We start from the raw sequence: 16,310 nt of genomic DNA on the forward strand, positions 1-16,310 counted from the left end.
ACTACATTACTCTGTGAAACAGTTTTAAATAGCTCTGCGAGTGGTAAAGGTGGCCAACCTCTGATGTAATTCAGCGGGCGGTTGGCGGGTGGGTACGGTCCTGATAAAATGTTGGTTCGGGTAGACAGCGGGTGGATGACGATTTTGGTGATGCGGATGATATAATTGCCTATCCGCGCATCTCTAATATGTATATGTATATATGTATATATATATATATATGTGTGTGTATATACATATATGTATGTGTATATATACACACTGTAACTACCTGCTGGTGTTAACGTTTGCATGGTTTTGATTTGATGTTAGTTTTTCCCGTGTTTGCATGGTTTTGATTTGATGTTAGTTTTTCCTCATGTTTGCAAACACGCCGTCTGTGCCTGATAGCAGATGGGCAGAGAATGAGGAAGTAGTGTTGTGTGTCTGAGGAAGCACAGAGATGAAAGTTTTTGCACGGGAGGTAAAACATGTTGAAATTGTGCAGTTTGTTGTCATAAGATTGGCAATGAAAGATAAAAACAATTCTTCAGACTTCTGGTGGTTACAATACATTATAATACTTACATTTTTTTCAAGTAAAAAAAGAACTTCCAAGGTGTGGCGGCAATTCAAATGTTTGTGCTTTATTGGCTGACCTTAAAGGACGTTTCCCCTCTGCATCCCGCTGCAAACATTTAAACATCTCTCATGAATAAATAGCCCATTGCACCAGTCATCCTGCTGACTGTAAGATGGTTTCATGGTATTTTTCATCTCAGCGTAGAGCATGTCTTCCCAGCAGGGGACATTTAGAATGACAGCCAGGACTTTTTATTTTGACTGTCCCCCCATGTGCTTGTGTGTATTTTACGTGTTTTAAATATGTGAGTCCCATGTAATTAAACACGACTTGGGCTAGATGTCCCTGTTGCAGAGGCACCGGTGCAGCCGAGTGCATAAGCAGATGTGACTGCGTTTTAAGAATTTAATGCTGCTGTGTCAAGGCTCGTCGTCCCCGCTCCACAGATGAACAGGCGGTGTCTTTGTCAAGGCAAACTTTCTACACTTCTCCCCTCTGCCATTGTGCACTAGAAAAGTAATCATATCACATTTGAGCAGTGTCAGACATCTCCCAGCCATCGCGCTCGCTGAATGCATAGTTTAAAACACCGGTGCCGTTTCTATCTTTATCTGTTACACATCACTGCGCCGCTCCTTCTCTAGCCCCTTTCCGTCTCTTTTTTTTAATTTTGGAAGCTGTTGGATTATTCCAACACATTTCCCCTTTATCCCATTGGAAGGCAGTTCCAAGTGGGGAGGATTACCTCCGTTTATCTCTTTTTCCTTTTAGTACAATTTCACAAAGCAAGTCACAAAACAAAAGCAGGCTTTGATAAGACATTTCATTTGCATGCAACCTCACACAACCTCTGAACTTCTCTGGCTACAATCCTGCTTCTTTTTGTCACCTTTTCTTCAATATGTGGATGTACTACAATGGCTTTAATGGTTGCATTTGTAATACACTTTCTAGGGCTGCACGAGTGCTGCTGGCACAGGGAAGCTGCGGTTCACTGAGGAAAATAAGACATGCTGAAGCAGATTGTAGTATTCTAAGCTACTGTACTATGGGAACATGTTATCAAATAATATATACTATCTTTTTTAGTGACGCCTTAGTGAGTGTGCGCACACGCACTGGCTGTATGGACACTCCACTGATACTATGTTGGTCTTTGGTGTCATCTGCTGCATTTTGCCCGCAACCAAAAATCTTTAGTTAGCTAATAGCCATACCCACTAAATATTGAAGAAGAAAAATCATATACTGGCTGCAACGGACTATGAGCCACAGATATATCCTGGTGTGGTGTGAAATTAGATATTTACATAAACATTTTCTGCAAATGTTTTTTTACATACCTTAATCATTTCCAAACGGTGCCTGGAACACAGCAGTAAAACGGCCGACCAAACAAAACACAAGTCATTGTTTTTCTTTATTTATCTTTTGAATGACGACGAATAAGATTTTCCCTTTTAGGTTTAAAATGTTATGTATTTTTTTTTGTTTGTTTTTAAATTATTATTATTTTTTTTTAATTGTATTTCAAAAATGTTTTTAAATATTTTATGTATTTATTTTGAAGATGTTTGATAGGATTCTTCTTCCTTGTACTTTGTAGACACTATGGAGTTTGAACAGTTTCTTAAAGTGGCTCATTCTAGTACATAGTTAGATTCATTTGCTCAAGCCATTCAATAATTTAGCCGCTCACGAAGAAAAATCCATACATTAGCTGCACTTTTGTATAAGCCGCGTGGTTCAAAGTCTGGGGAAAAAAGTAGTTGCTTATTTTTATATTACCGGTATATTTTTTCCCCAAGTGAATAGCTGCGCAGAAAGGAATATGAAACGTGCAACTCTGGTCAATGTACCAAATAGTAAACAGGAAAATAACATTTACCTTTTTTGGTTTTGCTGCTATAAGATCAAAATGTTCTAACACAAAATTGTAATTTTTCTTGGTTCTATTTATACCAGAAGTGTCAACACGTTTTCTAGCGAGGGGCTCATACAAACAAAATTGAAGTATGTGGGGACCCACATGGTTACATATTGTGGATTAAAGATACCAAAACCAATTCCCTGAAGGAAAATCCATACATCTCAAACTATCTGAACAAAACCGCAACAGTTTAGCTTTGTGTTATAGGTAAGAAAATTAGTGTCATAGGAATATTATTACGATTCTTTACTAATATGAATATTGTGCCAGCTAAAACCTATTTGAGGTCTTTAGCAAACTCAAACACTTTTCATATCTTGTTGGAAATATGTAAGCATATTAATCATGACAGAGCCCATGGAAACCATCAAAGACCATTGGGATACAAAGGTCGTTGGCCATTCAGGTTTTCAGGTTTGTTTTGGTCCCCTTTCTTTTTTTTTTTGCAATGTTCTAAGAATGGATAGAATGCGTACCAGGCATACTTGCCAACACTCCCGATTTTCCCGGGAGACTCCAGAATTTCAGTGCCCCTCCCGAAAATCTCCCGGAGCTACCATTCTCCTGAATTTATCCCGATTTCCACCCGGACAACAATATTGGGGGCAGTGCCTTAAAGACACTGCCTTTAACGTCCTCTCTCACCTGAAACCTTCAACCCTTAACAGTCGCATGCTGTCCAGGGGTCCGCTTATCCTCCATATTAACAGTGTATCGGTCCACTCACATCATAATGTAGCATTGGACGTGTTGAACAATGATCTATACTCGAAGATGTCAAATTATTCTGACACGTTGTATGATCTGTTAACTGTTTTAATGATAATGCAAGGCATACTTGGTCAACAGTCATATAGGTTACACTGAGGGTGGCCGTATAAACAACTTTAACACTGTTACAGATATGGGCCACCCTGTGAACCCACACCAAACAAGAATGACAAACACATTTCCGGATGACATAAACATAAACACAACAGAACAAATACTCAGAATCCCTTGCAGCACTAACTCTTCCGGGACGCTACAATAACATCTATGGCTTTTGGAGCTCAGTGCACAACTGCCCACGCAACAAGAAGGTGACGAAGCAGAAGAACAAAGAAAAGACATGGCGACGACGAGTTAGAAGAAGAAATACGCTTGCAAGTTCTAAAATGATTGGAAAAAAGAATTTAATTTAATCCAGACAAGCTCGAAGGGGAAGGGGTACGCTGCCTGCACCCCCCCAACCCCCACCATCTCCCGAATTCGGAGGTATCAAGGTTGTCAAGTGTTGTACCAGGCCAATACAAAAATAGCTGTAGGACACACTTTGGCCACTCCTGATATAAATTGATAATAAAAAAGATAAACCAATGGCAAATGCGGTTTGCCACTATCTGACTTCATTTAGTACAAGTAGTCCCTTGTGGGTCGAAGAAGTGCTTGCTGATAAAACATGTGCTTCAAAGTCAATTAACACAGCAGTTGTATCAGTAATGGTATTTTTTCTTAAAATGTGACACACATCGAGGGACACAGTATCACTCCTTCTGTTTCATAATGCGTCACTATGGTTTGACCAATCCTTAATTATTGCTCTTAATTTTTCATAAATGTTCTAAACCCCTGTTTTTATGCTTACGTTGTGCCATATGTGGATCTAGCTGACAATGTGTTGCCTCTTTAGACAGCAAACTCATTTTCGGGTGAATCTACAGCACAACTGCTGGTCAAAGCCAAGTAGTGCGCTCTATGCCTCGTGTTATTTCTTGTCTTGTTTGCGTTTATCTATGTGTTGTGTAAAAGATTCAGCAATATAAAATGGAGTATTTTCATAACATTTTGCACTTTCTTTTTCTGTTGGCAGTATAACTTTGTGGGTAGAATCCTGGGCCCTCGGGGACTCACGGCCAAACAGTTGGAAGCAGAGACGGGATGTAAAATCATGGTGCGAGGCAAGAGCTCCATGCGAGACAAAAAGAAGGTAAGCATATATCAGTGTATTTTACCCCTCATTATTTTTTGAAAGTGTGCTCCCTCGGCGCACCCGAGTCACGGCTCGGTGCAAATAAAAAAACATCTTGGTGTTACATTAATTATTGCTCAGCAAATACGTTTAAGGTCAATATTTCTTAGTTTCTGACACAGCGATTAAAAACCACTCTCCCGTGACCCCTGTCGCAACACAAGATTGTGTCACATGGCGGCTGGACATTGACATGTGATCTCTTGCAAAAGGCTGTGCAGTGGAAAGTACGGTAAGCAGTAGCAAAGCAGGCCAGCAGACGGCCAAGGCCATGGGCAGCGTCTATTTCTGGAGTCATTGAGTTGAGGTTGGAGGCATAAAAGACTAATGCCATGTGTGTTTATGTCCTGACATTCCAATGGTAGACACAATGCTTTTTTTCCCCTGCCTTCTTTATTCGCTGCAAGTAGACATGGCTATATTGAAGTTTTTTAACTAAAAAACATTTAATTGTATATTTTTAACATGAAACCTATATATTAATTTATGTTTTGATCTTTTCTAAGTGTTCTTTTCAAAGTTTTTTTTTTTTTAAATGTAATTGGGATTAAATTATTTTAGTGCATGTTTACGTTATGTTTTTTTTGCCCATGTCTGATTTTTTTAATGCCAGTGTGAACAATACAAATCCGATAATTTTTTTTTAAAAGCCGACCCCAGCCTCTTTTGTATGTGATCATTAATCCGGTGTCTACCCGATAGAAGTGCAGTCTTAATGCTTGGGTCGCATTTAACCAGGGATGTAACGGTAAATGGTATTCTTGATAAACTGGTGTAAAATTCCCAACGGTTAGTATTGCCTTTTTGAATTAAAATGATCAAACTGTGATTGACACTTTGATAAACTCGCGGACCGGTGAGCATTAGCTCGGTAGCTAGCTTAATTGTTACTATGAATACAAGAGACATTAATGTCCTTCCCCATTAAGAAACAACATACCCCAATCAAAGCTTATAGAAACACATTGCTGTCTGATGACAGTTTGATCAATCTTGAGAATCAAAGCCTTGTTTTATTTTGTGCGTGAGATGTTATGCTGCTCAAGGACACATCCTCTGTTCACATTTTTTCCGTAATGTGAACAACTACATCGAAAGGTCAGATTTGAGCAAAAATCTGATTATTACCCTAGATTGTGAACATAACCTTAGTTTGCATGTGTTATGTTCGTACTCTGGACTTGACTGTACTGTCGTTGCTTTTCAGCGTCCTCTGCAGGGGGCATTTGTTTTGGTGTTTTTGTTTTGTCAGAGTTTAACGTTTGGAGGGATTTTTTTTCATACGGACAAATGTTCATCGGAAATAATCTATGATTTGACCAAAGTGGACAAAAAGATTTTCTGCAATCTCAGAGTAGAAGATAAAATACAAAATACCCTATTTTGCCTTATAAGGCGCACTTAAAACCCTTTGATTTTCTCAAAAATCAACATTGCGCTTTATAACCTTGTGTGCCTAATGTATGGAATAATTCTGGTTGTGCTTACCGACCTGGAAGCTATTTTATTTGGTACATGGTGTATTGATAAGTGTTACTAGTAGATGGCAGTCAGACAAGAGATACATCTAGACTGCAAGATGATGCCAGTAAAAAAAAAAAAAAAAACTTAAAATGTTCTATTTAGAATATAGAACTTTACACAATATTATGCAAAAGCAACTTTTCTTACCTTCTGGTACCTGCTATTGTGTATTTGGGATCTGCACAAGTCCTGAAAATGTGCGCGCCTCCGCCATCTGTGCCGACGCCGTAACCAATAAGCTTTTTCTTTTTCTCCATCTTCTTGTTATTGGGCATAGATCATTCACTGTTGCAATTTTTTATACAAAGTAGCGTAAAGTGGGTTCTGTTCGGCCGGACGATTTTGCATGGGACACGTTTCTGACGTTGTTATTGCACCAGTGAGCCACGAATGAGGAGAGGTTGCTCAGTTGTTGATTTAAATTAAAACAGTTAGCTCCATCTTTTGACACTTGCTCCATTCCCGTCCTTGCACGCTACACCACCACAACAAAGATGGCAGGGAGAAGACTCTTTTGAAGTGAAGCCATGTAAATAAGACCGCCCACAAAACGATACATCCTGTAGCGACTGTCAGAAAGCGACTTGAAGATGGTCAGTAAAACATAATCTAAAAATCATAATATGACCCCTTTAATGCGCCCTGTAATCCGCTGCACCTTTTATATGAAAATACACCTGAATAGAGCCACTCATCGGCAGTGCGCCTTTTAATCCGGTGCGCCCTATGGTCCGAAAAAGACGATACTCTTAATTGTAGCTTTTGTGTTTATTTACTTTGGGCATGTAACAATATAAAAAAATCTTATCACGGATATCGTGACCAAATTTTTTACGGTTATCATTTTTATGACAGTTTTTTTAAATGTGTTTAAAACTTATATGTACAGACAGTGAAATCTTTTCACAAAGAAAGTTTTTTTTTTTAAACTAAAATAGACACATTGTTAGAAAACTTACAATTCTGCATTTAATGTGTTTTTTTTCTGTGCTTTACTCAGTCTTAGTATTCATGTTTTAATAATAAAGTTTTTATTGTTTTAAATATTGTTTTTTTCTGCAACACTTCTAAGATTTATTTTGATGGAAAGTGCGTAACAAATACAATATATTATTATTGTTATTGTTTATCCTCGGCAGGCATTAAGGCAACTTACCCTGTTCACAGGTCCTTGAATGCACTGTATAACACTTCCGCCTCTCGTATTAGTATCAGTATACAACAATCATTTGTTTTAAGAGAGCACAGGTAAAATGTGCACGATTGAATATCTTAGTTTCTCAGAAGGCAATGTGTTCATAAAAGTTAAGATGTGGTTTCTCAATGGGCCCTGCGATGAGGTGGCAACTTGTCCAGGGTGTACCCCCCTTCTGCCCAATTGTAGCTGTGATAGGCTCCAGCGCCCCCCGCGACCTTGAAGGGAATAAGCTGTAGGAAATGGATGGATGAATGGGTTTATCAATGGGGAAAGACAGTCATGGCTCTTGTTTTCATGTTTGCCTTTAAGCTTGTGAGCTGACCCCAGTCAGTCCGTGAGTTGATCAAAGTGCATTTATCAATTACTTTTTTTTTTGTTAATTTCAAGGAGTCTTAAGGATGGAGTTTTAGCACGGTCATCAAAAAAATGTTTGTATCATACTTTAGTGGTTCTCAAACCTTTTTTCAGTGATGTACCACATGTGAATATTTTTTTTTATTCAAGTACCCCCTAATCAGAGCAAAGCATTTTTGGTTGAAAAAAAGAGATAAAGAAGTACTATGTCATCAGTTTCTGATTTATTAAATTGTACAACAGTGAAAAATATTGGTCCTTTTTAGTGGTCTTTCTTGAAGTATTTGGAAAAAAAGATATAAAAATAACTAAAAACTTGTTGAAATTAAACAAGTGATTCAACTATAAAAACAATTTCTACACATAGAAGTAATCATCAACTTAAGGTGCCCTCTTAGGGGATTGTAATAGAGATCCATCTGGATTCATGAACTTACTGTATTTTTTGGATTATAAGTCGCACCTGACGAAAATGCATAATAAAGAAGGGAAAAAACATATAAGTCTCACTGGAGTATAAGTCGCATTTTTGGGGGAAATTTATTTGATAACATCCTACACCAAGAATAGACATTTGAAAGGCAATTTAAAATAAATAAAGAATAGTGAACAACAGGCTGAATAAGTGTATGTTATATGACGCATAAATAACCAACTGAGAAGGTGCCTGGTATGTTAACGTAACATATTATGGTAAGAGTCATTCAAATACAGTGAAGAAAATAAGTATTTGAACACCCTACTATTTTGCAAGTTCTCCCACTTAGAAATCATGGAGGGTCTGAAATGTTCACGGTAGGTGCATGTCCACTGTATGAGAGATAACCTAAAAAGAAAAATCCAGAAATCACAATCTATGATTTTTTTAACAATGTATTTGAGTGATAAAGCTGACAATAAGTATTTGAGCACAAACATTAATATTTGGTAGAGTAGCCTTTGTTTGCAATTACAGAGGTCAAACGTTTCCTGTAGTTCTTACCAGTTTTCCACAGACTGCAGGAGGGATTCTGGCCCACTCCTCCACACAGATCTTCTCTAGATCAGTCAGGTTTCTGGGCTGTCGCTGAGTAACACTGACTTTCAGCTCCCTCCAAAGATTTTCAATTGGATTTAGGTCTGGAGACTGGTTAGGCCACTCCAGAACCTTGATATGGTTATTACGAAGCCACTTCTTGGTTTCCCTGGCTGTGTGCTTTGGGTCATTGTCATGTTGGAAGATCCAGCCACAACTCATCTTCAATGATCTGACTGTGGTAAGGAGGTCCAAGTCCTGCCGTGTAGTCCTGGGCTGATTCCTCACCTTTCTTAGCATCATTGAGACCCCACGAGGTGATATCTTGCATGGGGCTCCACTCCGATTGACATTGACCGTCATGTTTAGCTACTTCCATTTTCTAATGATTGCTCCAACAGTGGACCTTTTTTTACCAAGCTGCTTGGCAATTTCTCCAGAGCCCTTTCCATCCTTGTGGAGTTGTACAATTTTGTCTCTGGTGTCTTTGGACAGCTCTTTGCTCTTAGCCATGCTGAATGTTTGGGTCTTACTGATTGTAATGGGGTGGACAGGTGTCTTTGTGCAGCTAACGACCTCACACAGGTGCATCTGATTCAGGATAATATAGTGAAGTGGAGGAGGTTTAAAGGTGGACTAACATGTCTTTTGAGGGTCAGAATTCTAGCTGATAGGCAGGTGTTCGAATACTTATTTTCAGCAGTGTCACACGAATAAATTGTTAAAAAATCATAGATTGTGAATTTTGGATTTTTCTTTTTAGGTTTTTATCTCTCATACAGTGGACATGCACCTACCGTGAAAATTTCAGACCCCTCCATGATTTCTAAATGGGAGAACTTGCAAAATAGCAGGGTGTTCAAATACTTATTTTCTTGACTGTACCTATAACATATAGAAAATGCTAATAGGTTAACCAAACAATCTGTCACTCTTAATCGCTAAATCCGATAAAATCTTAGACGTCTAGTCTCTTACGTGAATGAGCTAAATAATATTATTTGATAATTACAGTAATGTGTTAATAATTTCACACATAAGTCGCTCCTGAGTATAAGTCGCACCCCCAGCCAAACTATGAAAAAGAACTGCGATTTATAGTCGGAAAAATACGGTAATTCTAAATATTTCTTCACAAAAAAAGAAATCTTTAACATCAATATTTATGGAACATGTCTACAAAAAATGTAGCTGTCAACACTAAATATTGTATTGTTGTATTTTTTTTTCACCGTTTATGAACTTACATTCATATTTTGTTGAAGTATTATTCAATGAATATATTTATAAAGGATTTTTGACTTGTTGCTATTTTGAGAATATTTTTTAAAAATCTCACGTACCCCTTGGCATACCTTCAAGTACCCCCAGGGGTACGAGTACCCCCATTTGAGAACCACTGTCATACTTTACGTAAACTGCAAAGAGGACGTGGTGTTATTTATAAGAATTAGTTTTTCCTTTATTAGGCGCGCTTGAGGAAGAAAGTCAATTTAGTTCTCTTTGACCAAACGGTCATTTGTACATTGCAAAAAAATGCAGCAACAGAACCAATGTTGTAATAGCAGTAAAGAGCAAACTGCTCAGTCAACAAAGTCTAAATCTAACACACAAAAGTTTTCACACCAACCACTGAGTTTTGTAGTGCATGTAGAGCTATTTAAAGCTGCGAGGTGCTGACCACTTTAATTGTAGCTATCGGCATCTTGTGGAATTGTTCCAAGCACTGCATCTTCACATGTGAATTTTTGTATATGTGACAATATTTAAAAAATGGTACCCTTAGGATTAATAAATACTACGCTATGATCCAACATGTCCATTCTGGACCACTTCTTCTCCTCCATTTTATTTTTCTCTTTCTTTTTTGCCTGCACATCCTAGCCGTCCTCCAGTGATGCTTTATTGTATTACATTTGCATAAGTCAGAGAAAATTTATTTTATCCCTTTCATTGTGGAAGACAATTTATCTGCACACTCTTTCTCTCAAACACACACGCGTGTGTGTGTACGCGCGCACACACAATGCCCACACGGTGCATCGTTACACAAACATTTTGTGCGTGCAGACAAGCACACTTTCGGCTGAGTCATAATCTTAGAAGCTGCCTGTTGGCTGCAGGGCCAACATTTTTTTTTTCTTGTTCTTTTTTTAAGAAACCCTTCCATTCTTATTTTAATTTCTCTCTCCCTCTCTCTCTCTCTCTCTCTCTGTCTCTCTTTTTCCTATGGAGTGTGTTCATTAGAATAGAAGAGAATAAGGACACTCTGCTCGCTCTTCACAATTAGATCCACACGTTGGTCCCAAGTGCACGCCAGGTTCCCGTCTTCTCTAATTACATGATTTGTCTTTTGCCCTTCAGTATCTTACTATTTTAAAAGATCATGATGGTCGTGTGACATTTGTACGGATCACACCGTTGAGGTTTATTGAACAAGATTATTGTTAACTGTGTTTCGAAGCAGATACAGCAATGTAGTGCACCAGATTATCTGTTCAAATGGTTTCTCGCAACATATTAGTTGTTTTATAAATTATAAGGAACATTTTTCAAAATCAGTAACAAAAGTTCCTCTCGGAGGTAAAAATGTTTTGTTTGTTTAGTAAATACATTTTTGAACATTTTGAACTGAGTCAGAATCACAATTTTCTGGCACCGCTACAAAACTAGTTTTTTTTCCTATAAAAGAGGTTTTATATTCGGGATCTAGAAATTTGTACAATGCAATTTAGCAGATTTAACATCACCACACAACAATACTGCACTGATACTATTTGTCTCATAATGGCCATTTGCCATCTGCTGGATTAGAATAGTCACTATAATTGACCTGCAAATAAAAAAAAATATTAAAGCTCCCAATTAGCTGATCATTAGGAATAACTGTTCTTCCCGTGGTGTAACATTTCAGAAATACACGCACAGCATTGAGGCAAAAGGGAATACACACATATTCAAACATGCCAGTAACACCACATCTAAAATTAAACAACACCTCCACGTTAATATCCTTAAATACTAGTTTTGCCAATTTATGGTGAAACAATAGCCATAAAAGAACAATTGACAGAAAAGTCAAAATCCTAACTATCCATCCATCCATCCATTTCCTACCGCTTATTCCCTTTTGGGGTCACGGGGGGGCGCTGGCGCCTATCTCAGCTACAATGGGGCGGAAGGCGTTGTACACCCTGGACAAGTCACCACCTCATCGCAGGGCCAACACAGATAGACAAACAAATTCACACTCAAATTCACACACTAGGGACCATTTTAGTGTTGACAATCAACTATCCCCAGGTGCATGTCTTTGGAAGTGGGAGGAAGTAAATGCTAACTAAAAAGGTACAAATTATTTGCATGCTATAAAAACAAAAAAACTAAAAAAGTCCAAAATTGTATGTAAAGTCTTATTTTATCTTTTTTAGAAAAAGTCACAAAATTGATTTTTCACAATCCTAAAAATAGCAAAGTGTTGGAACCATAAGTTATTGGGGTTTTTTTGTGGACAAAAAAATCCAACTGGATAACTAAGTATGCATTTTCTACAAGTGCTTGAGTCATTGTTTCCTGAGCATCTTTTTAAGTGACGGACACATTGATCCAGACACGTCGCAACAATGGTAGACATCCCAGCGTGTAAGCTTCATCACGAAACTTGATCGAACATTTGTAAGTAGATATCATTTGTGCATAAATATATTTAGTTTTGTTTAGTATTGAAATTGCTGACTTTGTAGTGTTGTTTTATTCATGGTCGTGTTGTCTTTTTGTCTGAGAGCAATGATCAATCCTCTTTAAATGAATGTAGTGCTAAATGTGACCAGTAGAGGGTGACAACGCTAATTGTGATAAGTCACTAGCAAAGTTTGGTGCATGATGTTGCGTAATTTATACATGTGTAAACATTTGTTGTTTATTGTTTCAATATATTAACAGTAAACCTAATGTATTTATGGAAAATACACAGTGGACGTTATTTTGTTATGCTTATTTAATGTTTATATTTACAGTTTTAGAAACCTAATTGAAGGAAGAAGTGTAAAGAAATAAAACTGAGGAAGGAAAATAATTTAAAAGAAAGAACATTAATCAACAATTTTTATTTTATTGACAGTACATTGTGAAAGCCGATGTGTTTAGTTTGAAATTAAGTAAACTCAGTCTCAAAGAAATATAACCTGCGGAAGAATTCACATTTCGATGTACGGCCCCTGAGTCCTTGGGCTCTTGAAACTGCGGCCCTCTTCATTATGTAGTTGAATAGCCCTGCTCTACCATATGTAAATATACACCTACTGATGTAATTAAGGCGAAATACCTAAGCAAAACACTATAAAGTCTAACTTCCAAACAGCTTGTTTGGAGCAAGCTTGGAAGAAGGCAAGATTATTTTATAAATATCTCCTACGTTCCTCTATTGTTTGATGTCACATTTTTGGGACTTACGGCGATTCAAACCACACAAACACAGGTATCGAGAGGTAACAAAAGTTGGTTTTGCACATGAGCTTTAGCAATTACTTTGGTGACTGGAGGCAAGGAAAACTAACTTTCAGAAACTCAGACCATGTTTACACTGCTGGCCAAAGGGGCCCAAATCTGCTTTTTTTTTTTTTTTAATCTGATTTTTTCCAGCTGTCTGTTTACACTGCAAGTAAAATGTTTTTTTTTTTTTGTTTCTTTTTTTATCAGACTCCAGTTTAAACATGCAGAGGCCCAAATGTGGCCTCGACGTCACTTGCATGTACTGTGTGATAAAGTGTAAACGGGAAGTTGACCGGGAGGACGTCGCTAGTACTACAAAATAAAATAAAAGTCACCACACATTTAAAAATGAAGCATGTTTTTTTTTTGTGAAAGTAAATTAAAGTAATATAATGTATGAAGGAATGTATATAGTGTAATTTAGGTAGGGTTCAAATCTTTGAATGGCTGTTTAGTAGAGGAGACAAGGACTTCAGTGTGGATCTACGTGAGCTTTATTTTTCAACTCACATGTAAGCAAATTCCGGTTGTTAAACAATGGCTATTTTTCGGAATCAAAATATTTAATCATATATTACATATAGCCTATTATTTGCCCACTATTAACAAGGGATGCACATAAAATGTGGTAGTCTTAAATAGACTTTGCTCACTGAAATCGAATGCTGTGATGAAATATCTACTTCCACGTAGCTCGCCCAAAGCTGACGAAAAAGTCTCATACGGGTCACATTGCGTTTAGACTGAAGTCTCATTTGAAAAGATCAGATTCCTATGGCATTCAGGACTACATCCCGATATGGCCTGGATCTGATGTCCAAAGATCGGATTTGACTGGCAAAAAAATCAGATTCCTGTCACTTATGGGAAAAAAAATCAGATTTGGTGTATAGTGAATCACAGAAATTTGGTCAACCACTCCTCCTCTGTTGATAACACCGCTTTGAATGTCCATTAATCTCATATAATCACACGTTTACTGATGCCTTATATATTTTATGATGAGTTTCGCATGATCAAGTAACAACTGATATATTATCATTAGCCATGCAAGACATTGCGATTATTTTCAAACTTTTCAAATTGTCTTAGATGTTTCGTCTCTCGTCCGAGCAGGCTTCAGTTCTTCTTTACATCTTCTAAGACAATCTACACAGACCAGTTATGATTGATCTATCGACCTGAAGAATGAGAATATTCTAAGGCATTGCGATTATATTGAGTTAGTCTGGAATCCCCTCCAAGACTTGTACCATGAGCAGTAAGGGTTTCTGGTAGACCACTGTTTGAGAAACACTGGTCTAGACTGAAGTGGTGTATAGATAAATAAATAAAATGGGTTTGCTCTGTTGTACCTTGACCAGAGTAGCTTTGAAACATTCAGTGATCTGCAAGTCTGTTAAACCACAAGCCTCTCTTTCAGGTTAGTTCACAGCGCTTCCATATCTTTTCGCTAACCCTGCTGTTGCATAATTACAACTCACCGCCCCACCCTCATCCCCTATATCTGCATCCTCAACCACCCTTTATTCTCTCGCTTTATACCCCTTGGCGGGTGGAAGAAGCCACGGCAGCAGCTTTAGCCGGCGTGTTTATTCAGGATCCATTAGCGGCAGCGTTTTTATGCTCTCAATAATTCAGCTGGTTGCTCCTGGGCCGCACTGGCTGACGGCGGCGGCGAGCGGGCTCACTGAAGCTTGCACGGCCATGAGAGAGAGAGAAGAAAGGCACAGTGAATCACTTGGCAAGTAGAGAACAATGGCAAGTAGAAGAAAAAAGCAGCTCGGGTAGAAAATGGGGAGGAAGGATGAAGGTGAAGGGCGAAATGCGGTTATGCGCATGAGTCGAGATGGTGCAATTGCTTTTCTTTATTGTTTTTTACTTTTTTTATTTTCTTTTTAGCGGATCAAAGTCTGTTATGATTGAATGGGATTGGACTGTCCTTACTCTATCCCGCCAAAAACTAGTGTGTTGGAATATTAACCCTTTTTCTTTGAAGGGGAACTGCACTTTTTTTTTTTTAAATTCTATAATTCACAACATTTATGAACGACAAGAACACGTGTTTTTCTTTTTTAATTCTTTTCTTTTTTAATTCTAACTCGTAAATAAAAGTTTTCTCAGTATGGAGTCAATCGGAGATCCTCTATTTTTCCAAAAAAGCGCTCTAATTAACCATCCAAAAAGCAACAATACTCTGACATTTTGTGACCTGAATATTAAACAAATATTAGCAATTTTGTTATTATAAGTGCTAACGCAGACAGTCTATTTTTAGCCCCGCCGTAATCACCAAAAGCTAACTCGCTTATGCTGCAATATTGACCTCATCAGCTGGTGATCTGCTTCTTTCCTCAGCGCTTGTAAAAGTTTATTGTAGATCATAAATAATGCCTGTCACCTGGATTGTGGATCGCTAAGAACATTATCCGACCAGTTGGTCAACTAAGACAGCAAACTTGGACCCAGAGATGGCAATGAAGACAAGAATGACGCTTGGTTTCACCCCCTTTTTTCTTTGTGAGGATTATACTTAATTCTTTATCCAAACAGGGATATATAAATATTCTAACAATCAGCTTCCCAGTAGAGCAGACATTGTACAGTAAGTGATGTTTAATTATGGTTGTTAGTTCTCATGAAGTCTGCAGTGGGTATTAATCAGTGATGTTGTTAAAGGAAAAAGTTAACATTTTGATTAGTCTGTGAAATCAATGCACCGTCATATGCTTATAACGAGCAAAATACTTAAATATTACATGTTGTTATACTGTAAATGTGCCTGTTACTACATTACATATATACCTGGTGTGTATATATACAACCTTGATGGAGGTGTTTGCTTTATAGGCAGAATAGAGTGACTTCAATTGGCTCCATTGTAAGCATACTTTAGCTCGCATTTATTTACCAGGTAGAATGCATAAAAACAGAAAAAACAAATTTTAGCTTGTCTATTATAGGAATTGTGAATGATACGCAACATTTAAAAAATTAAAAAGAAATCGCAGTTCCCCTTATAGCTAGTGTCAAAGCCTGTTAGTCTTAAATCAGACATTTTATTTTTGTAAGAATTTTTCTATTGTTTGTCCTGCCTGTATTTGTTTAGGTCACTTTGTTTATTTTCTGTTTATTATTTCAACTAGTTATTTTCTCTCATCACTGCAAAGGCTAGCTATGCTTATCAATTCTTTGTTTTCTTTCCTTGTTTGGAAACAGGCTTCT

At 37.7% G+C, this 16,310-nt stretch overlaps 1 protein-coding gene across 6 annotated transcripts in view; it reads left to right on the forward strand.

The window, feature by feature from the left end:
* Window positions 1–16,310, forward strand: part of qkia (QKI, KH domain containing, RNA binding a) — a 136,332-nt gene that overhangs the window by 63,007 nt on the left and 57,015 nt on the right. For all 6 annotated transcript variants that reach the window (XM_061896010.1, XM_061896009.1, XM_061896013.1 and 3 more), the window contains exon 3: window positions 4,345–4,461. In XM_061896010.1, coding sequence (XP_061751994.1) covers window positions 4,345–4,461 — 117 coding nt within the window. The remainder of the gene's footprint in view (window positions 1–4,344; window positions 4,462–16,310) is intronic.

Source organism: Nerophis ophidion, linkage group LG03 (assembly GCF_033978795.1).
Source record: "Nerophis ophidion isolate RoL-2023_Sa linkage group LG03, RoL_Noph_v1.0, whole genome shotgun sequence".
Classification (NCBI taxonomy): Eukaryota; Metazoa; Chordata; class Actinopteri; order Syngnathiformes; family Syngnathidae; genus Nerophis; species Nerophis ophidion.